Below are 17,187 nucleotides of genomic sequence, written 5' to 3' on the forward strand. Positions count from 1 at the left end.
TAATGTGCTAGCATTAGATTATTGAATCACCCATTCCTCGCATCCTCATAGTTGGGTGGCAACCTCGAGCCAACGTATCGTGCAAATATTTTTCGACATAAAAAGGCTAAGAATGTTTGCAGAGTTTAGCCCTTATGAGCGATCTCAATCTGCATGAAATGTTGAATGAAAACTAAGAAATGCTGAAGGAATGCTGAATTATCATGTCTAAAATATAACCTCCAATTACCTTTGTATCTGCTACTTTATCCCATAAACTAATAAGGCTGAATTCTTTCGCAAATTTAACTTTTTTGAAAATTATGCTTGCTTTTTTATTCATAACTTTTCTAAAAGCTTTGATTTTGTACATTACTTTTGCAGAAACTTGCTGTGGTGAATCGACCAGTCATCACTCAGGCCTTGCCCCCGCCTAAAGATGTTTGCACGGATTCAGTTGGAGGGGCAGTGTCCTTCAAATCGACTGGGGTTTTCGCTCTTTTGATAAGTTGCGTCATCGCATCAATGCTGTTAGTTACAATCGCACAGTGATCCAAGAGATATACCCTAGCTGACTGCTGTCTATTTTAGACGTGCTGAGACTCCTGGTTTGCTGGACGACTGCTTTTCCTAACTGTTTTACTTTTTGGATGTATTTGTACACACCTGCTACCTGTAAATTTAGTACCTTCAAGATATCGCCCTTACTGGATGATTTGTAAACTTAAGTGATATAATTAAATTTTGGGTTTTTTTTTGTTCTTGAAATATCCAGATTTCATTGACTATTAAAGACAATCGGAAATCCATCAATCAAAAGATTTTTCCGTATATCCTTTTTTAATCATTGATACCCTTAATTTCATCTGTTTTCGTAGCTGAAAATTTTCCATAATTCGGATCAAGCCTGAACATTTAATTTATCAATATTATCAATCAATATATAAAATATCTTACATATAAGAATGTTGTTTCATTTGTATATTTATAGCTTGTAAATTTATTTCAAAATGTGATTTATTTGGAGCACAAAAATTGTCCGTTTAGGCCATTAAGGCTCAATCTTTACTCTCTCTACTAGCAGACCCTTTTCATTTTATGGTTTATCCTTGTTCTAGAATTGGAGAAAAGAAATAAAGCGACAATGATAAACATCTCGTGGTATAGATCTTACCCAACACTACGGGTGAAAATGTCAAGATAACATATTATAGAAAGTTAAAGTCCTTCGAAATATCTTACAAAAGGAACAACACAAAAGGCATTGCTTTTTGCTATGACAATGCTTTTCAGACCATAGTTGAACATTTTTTTCACAATAACAGCTCCGTTATTACATCGTACACCCTTGTAAGCAGTAAGGGACCTCCAGAAGCCATAGAAATAATAATTTTCTAACTCGGGAATGAAATACCATGTAAAATGAAAGGCAAAAGTCATAGGGCTACCTTCCACATCATTAAGAGCGAGTTGGAACGTTGGTTCACTGGAGGGGCCACGCCTAAGAGGGGCCACGCCACCTTTACACATTTTAATCTCTACTCGATAGGGACCAGCTTTTTAATACGGTATCTTTGAGAAACCCCCTTTTCCAACCATCGGCCTGAGAGAGGTCAGGTCACATATAAACACAGACGTGACAATCGTATCCACCATAAAATGCAAAATGAAAAGTATAAAATGCAAAACGGATTGTCAGTTGTCAAGTTTGATTTTATCAATTGACATAATCTTTACTAAAATAGTCCTATCCTACTAAGCAACATTATTGTTTCAAGGGTGCATTTGATTGAGAGGGATCTTTAGAGGTTGGGGGTGGTTAAAATACCTTGATTCCGCAAGAATATTTTGATACAACTGTGGTAGAATCTTAGTTTTCTAAATGAAGATTTCCAAATATATAGCAGTTTGAACAAAATTAATTTCAGTTAAGTATCGAATAATGTCTGGGATTTTCATTACCTGAATACCTCCCAATTCAAAGAGAGATGAACGACAAAGGAAAGGGCAAATACTGCAATACTGTCAACCATTGAGAAGCAACCTGCAATGCTATACTATGGCTATACTATGGCAATGCCAAAGAAAAGGTGCAACTAAGCCCCAACTCTTGAACAAAATCATAGATGCTTAACAGAGTTGATCATGATAAACAGAACAGACAAATAATAAATTTCATACTGACATGTCAGCACCAAAAACAGAAAGGTTCAAACTTGCAAGGACCATGAGTTTTAAAAGCCCATGCCAAATACAAACTTTGTAAGCATCACTGAACGAATTGATTCTCCGCGCATCGTTCTCTAATCGATGGAAATCTCGGGCTTTCTATCTGCATATTGCAAAAATGATTCTAATTCAGAGCGATGAAATTTTTAGCTGTGTCATGAATTCTTCAAATATCGTGAAGAAATAGAAAATTTCCTACGATTCGTTTTTTTTGAAAAACATTTGTAGTTTTTTTTTCTTGTAGAAAATGACTTGTAGAAAATCCATTAGTGATCAGATTTTTTCAAAATTGTGCACATAATTTTGCATGTTTCTTCATATTCATAATTCAACACATTTTTTAAAACTGATATCGACAATTCTGCATATTTCAGAAAAAAGTACACCTAAATAATGGCACACCCCTGTACCTCAAAACCTTTTAAGATACCCCCCCCCCCCCCCCGAGTTTTTTTCTCAAATATAATTGCAAAGTGCATGATTTTTCCATAATATGAACATTTTCTTATAATAAAATTTGCATGAAGACTACAGAGCTGCCCTAGATCTAAACCGCTCGTTTTCAGTAATTGATAAGGCGACTAATATCTTATTAGTCAGTTTTCGCATTTTACAAACAACTGCATCAAAACTTGTACTTGCAAAATTTTGCATTTTCGGACGATGCGTAAATTTTAATAAATTATAATAAGCCGTGTCCTACGGGGCAAAGTTCAGAAGATTTGGCCTCAACTGAAAAATTAGCTAAAATTTGGCCTAAATGAAAAATTTTTCATCCCCAATTTGTATCACAACAAGTTGTTAGAGATACATTAAAATGCTCTTTGCTGTTATTAGTCACTGTTGCCCCGGGCGCACTTGTAACGAAATTGAAGCCTTGACACCCGTATAGGAATATTTAGGCACTTTTCGGTTGCTAGTGCATCCGGGCCTGTATAAATTTGCGTACATTTTGTAGGGTCTAAATTTAGGCCATTAAATTCACTTATGTTCATTTTCTTCCCTTGCATTATTTGTTTACAACCATTTATTGCTTGTTTTCTACAAGCTTACGTAATTCTATATACCTTATACTCTATGCTAATTACATCTTGAATCTCACTGTTGTTAGCCATCATTTCCATTCTTTCCTTTGTGCATAGCTTGATAAAGTTTTTCAGTTTTTTAAGCAATTTGTAAATATTAGTCAGGCAGCAGAATTCACGAAACAATGCACATGCAATTCACTTCTTTCTGGCTCCATGTCGTTTGTCGTTCAATGAGAACTTTGGTGTAACATCGATCGCTGTTCCGATGAACACAATAATTTCAACACACTGTTAGACAAGTTCAAGTTTCAAATTTCATATAGTTATCAATCCATCCTACAATCAAATAAAATACGACGCTAAAATTAAAAAAAAAAGATGCTTACAAAATTAGAAACTAAATAAATAAATAGATATTACATGATTGTATATAAGATAGATTGATTAAGGAGGAGCTCTCTAAATATATAAACTAATCGAGAGAGAGAGTCCCCCCTATGAAAACAAAAAAAGCGAAAAACTATATAAATAATAAAAGAACAGAAACCATATTAACCAATACCCAGATTCGATAAAAGAGAGTTTTAATTTAAAGCGAAACATTGAAACAGAACCAGCAACGCTAATAAAAAGTGGAATAGTGTTCCATAATTAAGAACCAAAATATTGAACTGCTTTTTGTCCATAGAGAGATGTCCTTTTCAATGATAAAAAAATATCACCTCTTGTGGCCTGACGAGTTCCAAACCTGTGAATAGTGGAGGTTGGAGTGTGGTAGTTATCAAAATGGATTGACAAGAGCTTGTTGATAGTTTGAAAACAAATGTTAAAATGTTTGGTCGAATCATATCCTCAAGTTTCAATATCCTTAATGAATCAAATAAAGGTGCACATGGGGCGGAAATGATTTTAATTTTGAGCATCTGAGTAGAAGACTGAAAAATCTTGATATGAAAAATATGAATCAGGATTTCATATGAATCTCTTAAGTAGTTACAAAAAGCCGAGACCAAGGGTGTGTCTATGAAAAGAGAACTTCTACCGCCCATGTCCCTCTTATCAAAGGCAAGAGGGGCGGTTGCCCTCCCCGCACCCCCTTTTCCAGCGTCCTTGATTTGACTTGAGGACCCGTATCCTCTCTGAGTAAACGAAGTAAATTAGTTTTTCTCGTTCTTTAATATTCATCATCTGAATCTTGGGCATTCAATGATTCATCCTCAGATGAAGTACTTGCAAAGCCTTCTTCGCCATCGGCTCCATAATCCTCTCCAACTGTTTTCATTGGCCTTGGAAATTTTTCGTGGAAATCCAAGAGCTGTTCCCTCAATACGATGCTATCCAGTCCCATCCTTTTGCAAATGCTTCCCAGGGCCTCTTTAGGCAGGCCTTCTTTTTAAAATTCTTCAAAGCGGCTAGGGTCTAAGTATGAAAAATCTTGGCACAGCTCTCTATGATTGGATAACCTACTTTTTATGCTTTGCAATACTTGATCCATAATCACGTTAAAGACTTCCATTTTGAAGGATTCATGTGGTTCACGAGAGACAGAATCGTCAGCCTCACCAGTGCGTTCATCAAAAGGTAACTTTCTTGTTCGTATCCTTTTTGTAGGTAGCTTTTCTTCTACAACAAAGTCGACATCGAGTTCTGCAAGCTTCCTGTTTGCATTCTTTGAAAAGTTTGTGGCAATCTTTAAATGTTCTCAAAGTCTCTGCTAATTTTTTCAAGTCTTTCAGTTGCAGAGCCTACCACTCTCCAAGCTTGCATGAGGTCAACACCTCTAGTCTGAAGATACTCCGACAATGGTGTGGTGATAGCAAAAATTGCATGGAAAACAGTAGCTGTTACAATCGTCTCAAATGTCAAGAGTTTTCCTAGTAATGTTCTTGCATCATCCCTAGCAGATGTGTTAAACTCGTTATTGTGAGCTATGCCAGATAAAATAATCAACATGTCAATATACAAGGCGTTTTGTTCGGTGTGAATGAAATCGAAATCTCCAAAGACCTTCTGAATGGCTCCAGCTTTTGCCCACCAGCGCGTCTTACCAATCGTGTTTAACTTCTTCAGTTTTTCTGTTCCAACTTTACCTGCAAGATAGTCATTCCACTGATTCATTCGCTTGTGTGACTCTCTGAAGAAGGTAGCAACTGAATTTAAAAGGGCGAATAAACTCATAGCAGGAGTGATAGCAGAGGTAGTGTCTCCCAGGACAAGATTCAAAGTATGTGCATAGCACCACACATGAATATGCATGTCTGCAACTTGTTTGATTTTTGCCCGTACGCCATTGTATTGGCCTGACATATTGGCTGCTCCATTGAAACTGTCTTCAATGCAATCTTTAATATCAATGTTGAAGCGTTCTAGATTACCTTAATAAGGTCAAACAAATTTTGTGCTGTTGAACCTGTTGCTTGAACAAGAATCAGCAACCTCTCGAAAAAAAGACCCTGGTATGCATACCGGACAACAATAGAGCATTGATCTTTGCAAGATACGTCTTGGGTTGTATCCATCTCGATCGAGAACAGCTTTGCACCTTTTACTTGGTCAGATATCTCTTTTTGTATCAAATCTTTTCTTATGTTTGTTAATTTTATAACTGTTGATTTTCTTAAAAAGGTAATTAACGATCCACGGCCCCTCGCAAACTTTTTGGCGTCCTTTTTAGATTTCATTCGGCTATGTCTACGATCCAAAGTTATCTTACTTTTCTGAACAACTTTTGTTAAATGGGATTCAAGTACAACATCAAACTTTGAAACCAACTTTATAATTTCCAAGAAATTTCCATGGTTAAGCGAATCATCGTAAAGTTTGTAAAGTGCTTCGTTTCGCTTTCCTCGGAAAGCGAGTCCTTGCCGACCTAACAATTTTATTGTTTCGATTACTCTTACAAGTACACTGCGTCTGAAATTAATATCGGCGATTTGCTTGTTTAATGACGCATGATCAACTACATTTTCAAGCATAGCCTTAGACAGGTACGCCATGTATGCTTCGGCGCAATGAGAATGCGATTTCAGCTGCTCGTGCTCTTTTATTCTTGTGTATAAGTGCTTCTTATCTTTGATATTACACGAGAATACTGGATCAGCATTGTTTCCAAATGCAAGACATATTGAGCAATGCATAGTCTGATTCTCCGCAAAATACGTCAACCAGTGTCTTCTTATTTTCTCTCCTTGTTCGCATGGGCAGTAATAAGCAAGGTCAACATTAAATGAAACATCAACACTAGGTTGAACAGGACGAAATTCAAAAAAGGTTTCAGGCTGGCTACTTTTGGACGCTTGAAGAAGTGGTCGTTGAATGACGCTGAATGTTTCGGGGACGGGCAATCAGGGACAAAATCATTCTCGATTTCCTCGGTGCATGCTTCTGTCGATGTCGTGCTTTTTTGTTCCTCTTCTGAATCTGATTCTTAAAAAAAAGAAGTGAAGAAATTACAAAACTTTCTACTGTAACATCAAGATTGAAAAGCACTAAACGTCTCGAGGCACAAAGAGTAGGGTTAAGTTGTAGTGACTCTACTTAGGCCTGTTCACGTTAATTTTTCCTTCTCATTCATTCCATCATTTTCCCACATTCTCACATCGCAGCACAGGCATCCTCTACGTCACTCTCATATCACGCATTCGCTAATCCCTATTGTTTACATAATCTTTGCCAAGCTATTCAATTTACTCATCACCTTCACTCGCCCTTCCTATCCTTTGTTTTCCTTACATCATTCGTGTTAATTTTAGATATTCAATTCTGTATATAAGCATGTTAATTTTTATGTAAGTCAGTTCAGTTCAGAGTTCAGTTACAATCAAGCAAAAAAAAAAAAAAAAAAAGAACGTTCCTATAAAGTATCTACGTATTTGTAAAAAGTTTCTAACCGAACACTTCACTCTAGCTGAAAATCATTAGTGAAAGGCGTTGGAAAGTAATTGAGATCAGATTATACAATTAACAATTGAGATTAGAGAGGTGCAGGGTGGGGCAGGGCCGCACTAAGGACTTTGGGGGCCCTGGGCTCACTGGTGTTATGGGCCCCTCCTAAGTATGCAAAGGTGCTGAGAGAAGATACTTGCAGACAGAATTAAAGAGGCATATGATCAATGGATTAGGTTATTATATAACTAACAACAAACAAAACAGAACTACAGCAAATCTCGAATAAGGCAAACAGAAAATTGATTTAACGAGTTGTAAAACAAGTAAATAGGTTCTAAAATTTGTGTTTTCTTGTCTTAGTAAGTGCAAATTTTCTACTAAGTTTTTGAACATCTAATTTTCTTAAAATATCCGTATTGGATGCCATCAAACACAGTGCCACGTTTCTTTCTTGTGACATTGTTGAACAAAACTGGTTCTTAACTCTTTTCAAAATGGAGAAGCTTCTTTCTCCAGAGGCAACACTGCAAGGCAATGTTAACAATAGCCTCAAAGCAATCATAACATTGGGAAATGTGGCTTGGGTATTGTTATTCCTGACAAGGTTAAGTAAAAACTGCCCAGTTGATATTTCTTTAAGCTCTTGCTCTTTCATTCCTTTCCCTCTGCTGACTCTTTCTTTCCCTTGCGTTTGTTTTTTACATTCTCTCACTTTGGTTATGTATTTCTGAAGCGGTTCCTTAGCATAATTGAAAAATTGCATCATTTCGTGCTCCATATCATCATCAAAGTGCCCTGGATATGCATGTGTTAAGGCCTTGCACCCTTCTGAAATTTCTTCTGTTCGTAATGCACAGATAAACCCAAATCTCTGTTCAATAACATCATAGCTAGCTTTTCGCATGGAAAGTTCTGTTTGTAAGCTGTCGATGATGGGCAAATACGTGCCAATGTAAAATTTCTCTCCACCAACTAACTCCACTTCTTTTGTTGCACTTTCGTCTGCCAGTCTCAGTCTTTTCTTTTTTCTTTTCATTTCATCTTTGAATTTCTGTTCGGTGCTGTCTAGAAACGTTTTGGCCTTATCAAGATACCGTTGGTATTCTTCTCTATTTCGCATCCCCGAAATGAATAGCTCAAGACTGTTCAATAGATCGATTGCAAAAGGCATCGTCAGGCTCACTGTTTGAAGTGACAAGTTACTTATGTGTATTCGCTTTAGAAGATCATTCCAAAACACAGCCATCAACTCAAATTCCAAAGATTCGAGTTTTTCTGATAAGGATGTTGCGTCATTTCTAGTGGACAATGTTTGATCTTCATCAAGTGCAATTTCATCCAGAGTTTCTTTCATAGAACGTGGTGCCAGAACTAATGCTCTTATAGCATCATGTCTTGCAGACCAGCGAGTATCACATATCTTTTTAACAACCAATTCCCTTTTGGAGAGCTTTGATTGCATAGTGTTCCAGCGATGCGTGGAGGCTGCTAAAAATGTATACACCTCTTGTACAGTTGAGAAAAAGGATACTGCTTGTAAGCAGCATTGGGCTGCAGCATTTCCCACTAAATTTAAGAAATGGCTTGTGCAGGGAACATAAAGGGCACATTTGTTAATTTCTTTTATTCTTGCCTGAACTCCAGAATATTTTCCAGACATGTTTGACGCATTGTCATAAGATTGACCGCAACAATATTTAATATCCAGATTTAACGAGTTCAATGTTTCAATGATAGCAGTTGTCAAAGATTCGCTTTTATGAGACTTTATTGGTGTAAAAGTGATAAATCTTTTCACCGGCTCTCCATCTTCGATATATCTTAGTACAAATGTTAGTTGATCAATGTGAGATACGTTCGGAGTGGAGTCCACAATTATCGAAAAGTATTTTGCGTTAGAAATTGATATCAGAATTAATTTTGTTACTTCAGATGATAGCATAAAAATTACTTCTTCCATGATTCTTTGTGACAAATATGAGGGTTTTCTAGTTCCTTTGTTACCATAGCGAGCAAGATGGTCGGCTAAAAATGGGTCAAATTTGGACAGTAATTCAATAATACCAAGAAAGTTTCCGTTTTTTGGATGTCCAATAACATGCGAATCTCCACGAAATGCTAATCCTCGTTCAGCTAGAAATCTAACAGCCTCAATGACTCTAATAATAACACCTTTCCAATGTTCTTCTTCTTGTTGAAGAAGTTTGATATGTTGTGATTCAATTAACCACCCTTCCCCATTTGTAAATGCTGTACATAACTTCACGTTTTCGAAATGCGCATCTGACCTCTCGTGTTGGGAAATTGATTCAGGATGCTTCCAATAATCAAATCCAGAGCTTGCTAAAGCTGTTGTGCTAGACCCTCCAAACAATTTACAATAAAAGCAGAACACTTTGCCCGAACTTGGGGAATACAAAAGCCAATCTCGGTCAATCTCTTCAGCATTTGATAACTTTATCTTCAGCAAAGAAGCACTGAAGCACCTTGTTTTCATTTTGTTATAATTCACTTTGTATTGTCGACTTGACTTGAAAAATGATACATCTCTGTTTTGGCATTGTTTTGGTCCATGTACTGCCCAGTAACGTTTCATTTCCAAGGAAATGAAAGTCCAGCAAGATGGATCGGTTTCGAATTCTGATACTGATTGCAAGCCTTGCTCGTTGTCCACTTCATTTTCATTTACACTAGTGCCTTCTCTGTAATCGGCTTTGTACGGAAATGTGCCGCACACAAATCGCTAAACTCTAAGATTCGCCATCTTGTCTCGTGCTCTCGAAGATCTAACTAAAAATAACTGAAACTCGGTCCCAGTTCTCTACTGTCCTAAACTGTCCTAAAATGTCCACTACTAATCAACATAACGAATGATAATAATAAAGTACCGTACACAAACTCCCCTAAAATTTGAGTAAAGTAACATACCCGAGTCAAATTTTATCAAACCTTTACGGTACGCAGTTGTCCTCTTCAATCTTCTTCCAAACAAAGTCTCGTCTTCACTTCTGCATCCACCGCAACTCTTCTCTTCTCTCTTGTTGTCACATTGGCCTTGGCATCGATTGCTCCGCTGATTGTTTCAACTGTTATCACATTGACTTTGTCATCAGTTGCTCCTTTGATTGTTTCCACTGTCTGTGACTCCTTCGCTTGACAACTAATCTCCAATGGGCAGATAGCTTGAACCGGTCGCTCTATGAGATGTCCTTTGTGTCTCAAAAGCACTCCCCTGACTACGTCGTCTCTTCCTTTCACAAGCTCTTCTACTCTCGCTTTCTTCCTCTGCCCTTTATTTCTTTCATCACCAACAACTAGTACTACTTCTCCGATCCGTGGCAGACAATTTTTGATAAATCTCAAACACCATGATGTGGTTCTAAGTGTTCTCCAATAGCTTTGACGCTCTAAAAGCTTATCCCATTCATCACTCTCTGTCTCGTTTGTGAATAAGATTGCCTCTTTAATTGGTCTTTGTTCTTCCAAGTTTCTTGTTGAACTCTTCAGCACTGGTTGTTCTGGCCATTCTTCTTCATTTAGCAGCCAGTCTGGCCCTTCAAACCACTTCTTTTCTACCATTTTCTCTATGTTCGCACCCCGACTGCCTAGGTCTGCTAAATTTTCACTTGATGGGCAGTATTTCCACTCTATTCCAATTTCATTCCCTATCTCTGTAATCTTTCTCACCCTGTTCGCTACAAATGCTTTCCATTGTTTCCCTGGATTGTTTATCCAAAATAAGGCCACCATACTATCCATCCACACATTGATTGATGTTATTGGCCAATTCTTCAATGCTTTGCAAATGTTCTTGGCCATGTTTGCTGCCATTTGCCCCCCAACCAACTCAAGTCTGGCTATCGAAGTGTTTCTCTTTGAAATTCTTGACTTTGAAGTGAGTAAGCCCTTTACTTTGCTTGATCCTTGTTCCACTACTGCAATTGTCACAGCACAGCATGCCTTTTCACTTGCATCTGCAAATATGTGTAAATTCACTGCATCAACTGCTCTTATTTCTCTTACTAAAGTTCTTGGTATCTTTAATTCTCTCAGCTGTCTCATCCATCTCAAATAATCTTTCATAAGGGGTTCAGAAACTTCAGCATCCCCTCCCTTGTTCTCATCACAGGCCTCCCTGAAGATTCTCTTTCCTTCTACTAGGGTTGGTGAAATGATTCCCAAGGGGTCATAAATTCTGGCTAATTGACTCAATACAGTGTTCTTTGAGACCTTATCCTCTTCCCCTTTGTTTATGGGTACCATCAAAGTATCTTCTTCCTTGTTCCAAACATGCCCCAAAATCTTGCTTGGATTCTCCATATTTTCACTTTCTAGGCTTTCTATGTTGGATTCCCATTTATGAATTTGAAACTTTGCGTCCTCTAGTATTTCAGATGCCTCTCCTTTAAATCTTTGAAGCTCTTCAATGCTCATTCCTGTACACATCAGATTGTCTACATATGTATTTTCTCTGAGCATTTCTAGGGTACTGGCTAGCTCTGTGTTAGTAAATTTCTCATAATGGTGCTGCAAGGTTCCCCCCAACATAAATGGGCTGGCTTCCCCCCAAAAGGGACCCTTAGAAATCTTAGGTGTTCTTCCTTCCCACTCAGTGTGAATAAGAATCTGAATGCATCTCTATCCTCTGATTTAATTCCAATTTGTAAAAATGCGTTTTGTATGTCTCCTAGCAGCAGATATGGTGTCATTCTTGCTCTGACCATAATGTCCCAAATATTTGGCTGCAACGCAGGTCCCTTGTACATGCAATCATTGATGCTGTTTGTTGTTGGCGTTGGGCGTGCACTAGCATCAAATACCATTCTCACCTTTGTGGTAGCAGCGCTCTCTCTTACAACTGGTTTGTGAGGCATGTAAAATATTCTTGTTCCAGATGGTTCACTTGGAACTCTCTCCACAACTCCCTCTCTTAACTGATTCTCAACAATTTCTGTGTATTCTTTCTGCAGTTTTTCATCATGCCTCAGTTTGCGCTCAACATTTTTCAATCTCTTTCTGCTCTGCATCTCATTTGTTTCTGCCAAATTGCTTCCTGGTATCCATGGAACATTAACTTCATACCTTCCATCATTTTGTCTGGAAATGTTCTCTTTGAATTCTTTGTAAACATCTAATTGGTCATCTTCTCCCCTGTCTTCAACCCCAAGTATGTCAAGGCTGTATAATCTCTCATATTCATTTCCAAGCTCTCTGGTGAACATGCAATTTGTGCTAGAAAATTCTCCTCCATGAATAATCCAACCAAATGATGTGCCTTCTACAATTGGTTCATCATCATTCCCCTTGAAAACTGTCTCTGTTCTCAGTTTGCTGTATGTTTTGTCTCCAATAATCATGTGAATTTTATGTTCCCCTGATGCTGTTATGTAGAATTCTTTGTCTTTGGTGTGTCTAAACTGCTGTTTCAATTTCCTTAAATCTGGCCTTTTGACTGTTGTGAAATCATGCATTTCTACCCCTGCAACCTCAATATGTTCTCTGGCTTTCTTGTCTAATGATTCTATGGTCATCTGAAAGATTGGCATGGCTTTTCTTGCTGTTCCATTGATAGTTGTTACATCTTTTGTTTCATATCTCTCAGGTTTTGATTTGAGCATCATTAACGCATCCTTAGAAATGAAATTCCTTCCTGAACCTGTGTCAAGGAATGCCCAAATAACCTTTCCATCAATTCTTACAGGCAAAATTGGTGGGAGTGTTTCCTCCACAGAAGGTGTGAATCCTGTTAAAATTGAACCTTTTTCACTTTCACCTTTCTGCTTTTCACATAGGCTGCTGTGGTGTTTAGCCTTACAAAAGTAGCACCCCCTACTTAGACACTTATCCCCCCTGTGTCCTTTTTTCCCACAGTTGAAGCATAGCTTATTTTCTCTGAAGAAGCTCCTCCTACTCTCTATAGTTTCCTGTGTTTTGCACTTATCACTCCAATGATCTTGATCACAATAAATACATTTTCTTGAGTGTTTCTCCTTTGTTTCACCTGTATACCAGTGTTTTTCTCTTTTTTCCACTGGCTTTCCTATTTCCTCTGTTTTGTTTCTTTTCAACCACTTCTGCAAATTATCAATAAGCTTTGACATCCCCCAGCTTTCCCAATCATCATCCAGCCTTACCAAATCAGACTTGACATTTGGCAGCTTGTTAAATGTTGTCATCACAAATCCTCTCAACATGTTTTCTTCATCAAGTGTCAGCAGGGCATCATAATTCTTTGTGAGCTTGTCATAAAATTCTTGAATTTTCTCATAATTTACTCCCTTTATGGTAGGTAGATTCACAATTTCATCAATGTGTGTGTTTATCACAGCATTCCTTTGCCCATATTCCTTTTTGAGCCTTTCCCAGGCAGTTTCAAGCCCAACTTTTCCTGGTTTCAGATTTGCAATTTTATCCCTTACTCTGGGATTCACCATCTCTAACAAATATCCAAATTTAACTTCATCACTAAACCCCTTACTTAAAACTTGACTTGTGAACATGTTTTCAAATCTTATCCAGTCAGCTATTGTGCCTTTAAATGGTGTGACTCTCAGCTCTGGCAGTTTTGAAAAGGTTGCCTTAGCCCCACATTCCATTTCTAGCTTTTTCTCTGCAAGTTTAATTTCAGCATGCATTCTTTCCTCCCATAAAGACTTCTCTTGTAAGTATCTCTCCCTTCTCATTTTCTCTTCATGGTCTGCTAATTGCTTTTGTCTTTCTAGCATTCTCTTATCTTCCCTTAGCTGCTCAATTTGCTTCCTTTCAAATTCCCTTCTCAAACCTTCCTCTCTTGTTTGAGTTTCTATTTGTGTTAAAGCTCTCAACATTTTCTCATTTTGCTCTAACATTCCTGTATATTTATCTTTCACATCCTTTTTCCACTGCCTAACTGACCTAGATGATTCCCCTTGTTCTAATTTCATCTCTTCAATTCTCCCTGTCAAATCAATTATCTTATTGTGGATTACCTTCACCCTATTTGTTGCTATCTCCATTTCTACTGTGTCTCCAATTTCTATGAGCTCATCTGTCTGCTCTGTATAATAATTCAACTTCGCTATTTCCTTCTCGATATCAATCTCTGGGCCTAAATTTTGCCCATCTCCTGTTGCTGTTTCTGTTGATGGATTTGCCATGATTCTCCCGGTATGTGTCCTGGCAGGGTCGCCACGTATGTACGGAAATGTGCCGCACACAAATCGCTAAACTCTAAGATTCGCCATCTTGTCTCGTGCTCTCGAAGATCTAACTAAAAATAACTGAAACTCGGTCCCAGTTCTCTACTGTCCTAAACTGTCCTAAAATGTCCACTACTAATCAACATAACGAATGATAATAATAAAGTACCGTACAGCTTTTCCATTTCCACCATGCTTTTCATCTGGATCAACTACGGCCTCATTAACAGAATTATCCGACGTATCATTGTTTAAACCCAAAGGTTGATAGCTGTGGGATTGGCTTCCAAACCTTTTCATTCGATGCTTCACGATCTTTTTCAATTTCCTCTTTTTTGCTCCACTCGGATATCTTTCACTCATATTGAAAACGTAAAGTGTGCATGCAGACAAGCCAAAAATTAGTTTTCTCAAAAAGGAAGAGTCAGTGGCAAGTTTTGCTCGGCTTTGTGTTTGAACAATAAACAGGAAATATCTTTCTCAAAGGCTGAATAAAGCATAGAGTATTGACACATATTCTAATATCAGATTTTGAGAAGTATTGTTCACGAGATGAAGTGATACTACGCAAAGAATATGTTTAATTAGTCAGGCTTGCCACCCTCATATGCCAATACGTCGGCTGTGATACTCATTATGGACCGCAAGATGTTTGCTTAGTTTCTCTAACACAAAGGTTCCTTTTCTTAAACTCCATTTCCACAACTATTTTAAAAATCCCTCAGAAAATTTGGGGCCCCAACTGGTTGTGGGCCCCTGGGCCCGGGCCCGGTGGGCCCGGTGGCTAGTGCGGCCCTGGGGTGGGGGTGCTCTCAAGTATCACTAATGGGTCTGGAATAATGGAAGGCTACCAAACCGATGTTTTACCATACATACGCATTTACTCATAAAGAACATCTGATACCTGCTAGTATTGTAAACTAACTGGTTCCAGGGTGGGCTGGGGCGACCAGTGTGTTTTCGGATAGGGGTGCTCCTTTGAGGGAATCTTGGCTTACCAAAAAATAGCAGGCCTAAAATTCTAGCCCCCAAAAACAACGCAAAGATTTGAAACCCAAAAAGTGCCTTAATGTTTGGCTAAAATTCTTCATTTGTTGAAAAATAATTTCTAAACCTCCGAAAAACCACCATCACTTTCAGAAACCAAAAAATATCAATTTGTCAAATTCTGACCCCAAAAGAAAAACATGAGCACCCCTGTTGAAATTTTATCGTGTAGCCCCATACCCCTATGGGAGTCGGGTGCATTTGACTTGATAGTATAGACTTTCTTTTTTATAAGGAACCACTTTATAAGGAGCCTACATCTAGAAGGCCGAAATATTTAAAGAACTTATACTACTAAAAACGAAATCCCTAAAGAACTTTTCGATTTGAAAAATTTTTATAACTGCAAGCATCAAGAACTAAAAAGCCGGTTCCATTCATTTGCAGCAAATACTCGCATTGATGTTTGCTATTCGTTTGTCAAGTGCTTCATTGAGTAGTTTCCATCATATGCTGCCTCGCCCCTCTCTTTATTAAGTGTTAAGGCTTATTGTAGTCAAAACAAATTAAGGAACTATTATGGAACTTTTGGTACTACAATTTGATGGTTTGAGGTCTAAGAATAAGGAACTTTTGGAACTAGGCCTTGAGGTAGGTTCCTTATAAAAAAGCCTGTAATGAATTTAGAGTTTTAGATTTACTTACCACCATAACTTGTATGAGTTTTTTGAAAGGAGCAAGACGCTGCTGTTTGTTGTGACGTTTGTGGCTTTTGTTTGGTGAAAAAGTTGTCGAGGCTTTGTATCCAAGCTGAATCATTTTTTAAGTCTCGCAGCTTTTTCTCGCGAAGTTTCTGTGCACCACCTTTGGTTAAAGTCTTCTTGCTCATCCCCTGTCTACGTATGACCTCTTCATTGCTTCACATCACAGAGCAGATCGCTTAGTGAATTTTTAAACTTCTAAATTTATTACATTTAGCAATAGCTTGTGCTTAGGCAAAAACATGACCAGCTTCAAGCAAAAGCTAAATAAAAAGACATCAGGGCAGGTTAAAATCTTAAGTATCACATTCAAACGGGGCTGTTGAAGTATAATATGCCGCCAAAAGGGAAATACCGTCAAGAATATAACAAGGTGTCAGTAATATGTTTCCTGAAGAAGTCTCTGGGCTGCGGTGACAATAATGAATTCATAATTTTGATGGTTTTGAAGTACTCGCGTGTATATTTATTCTTTTCCACAAGGTCTCTGGAAATTCAAGGCAAACAGATCAACGCATGGGTATATTTTTTTCGCCTCGCAAGCACTTTTTAAAACCAATTTATTTTTTTGCACTTTTATCAACCGGCCCTTAAACCGACCGGCCCTTCGGGCGATCGCCCGAATAGCCCGACCAGCCAGTCCGCCCCTGGATACGATAACACCGTCCTGGTCTTGGCCAGTGTACCCCAGTCTAAAAATAAAACAAGGGGACAGTTTTCAGATGGGTCTATATCCTATTGTTTTCTGCGTATCAGATTGCCACCAATTGCAAAGTTTCCTGCTATTGTGTCTACTTTCAGGAGAGATATCAAAATATCGTCGATTGTGAAGACACGTGGTAATGTAGCCTAGTCTAAAAACAGGCCAATGGGGCAATTTTCAGTTGGAGTCCATCACTGGTTAGCCACTTGTTTAAATGGACAGTCAGCCCGGCTGACCGGGCTAGATTGCTGCTTATAAACATGGGACTGTATTTACACAACCGAAGCCGGTTCAGTCGGCCTCACGGGACGATAAATCATGTTCAGTTTATTCTTTTTAAAGTTTATTCTTAATTGGACTGTGTTTCTTTTTATGTTTTGTCATTGTTTTAATGCACACGGGACAAAATAATCTTTCTAAAAGAAAGATATATC

At 38.1% G+C, this 17,187-nt stretch overlaps 3 protein-coding genes and 1 pseudogene across 3 annotated transcripts in view; 1 reads left to right on the forward strand and 3 right to left on the reverse strand.

Annotated features, from left to right (window-relative positions):
• The window catches only part of LOC135684292 (DBH-like monooxygenase protein 1), a 28,233-nt gene extending 24,924 nt beyond the window's left edge, over nucleotides 1-3,309 (forward strand). The window contains exon 13 of the mRNA XM_065199797.2: nucleotides 364-3,309. Coding sequence (XP_065055869.2) covers nucleotides 364-531 — 168 coding nt within the window. The 3' untranslated portion in view covers nucleotides 532-3,309. The remainder of the gene's footprint in view (nucleotides 1-363) is intronic.
• A 2,958-nt stretch (nucleotides 3,310-6,267) lies between these two features.
• On the reverse strand, nucleotides 6,268-16,694 carry LOC148959212 (uncharacterized). The gene is made up of 2 exons (XM_089110853.1): nucleotides 15,995-16,694; nucleotides 6,268-6,662 (listed from the first exon to the last, which is right to left on the reverse strand). Exons 1-2 carry the CDS (start codon nucleotides 16,176-16,178, stop codon nucleotides 6,412-6,414), a joined length of 435 nt encoding a protein of 144 aa, XP_088966979.1. The 5' UTR covers nucleotides 16,179-16,694; the 3' UTR covers nucleotides 6,268-6,411.
• On the reverse strand, nucleotides 6,653-9,720 carry LOC148959213 (zinc finger MYM-type protein 1-like). The gene has a single exon (XM_089110850.1). The coding sequence runs from the start codon at nucleotides 9,718-9,720 to the stop codon at nucleotides 7,459-7,461; it is 2,262 nt and encodes a 753-aa protein (XP_088966976.1). The 3' UTR covers nucleotides 6,653-7,458.
• On the reverse strand, nucleotides 9,826-14,466 carry LOC148959214 (uncharacterized; annotated as a pseudogene).
• Nucleotides 16,695-17,187: the final 493 nt, after the last annotated feature.

Source organism: Rhopilema esculentum, chromosome 10, assembly GCF_057945365.1.
Source record: "Rhopilema esculentum isolate cy_ngs chromosome 10, ASM5794536v1, whole genome shotgun sequence".
NCBI lineage: Eukaryota > Metazoa > Cnidaria > Scyphozoa > Rhizostomeae > Rhizostomatidae > Rhopilema > Rhopilema esculentum.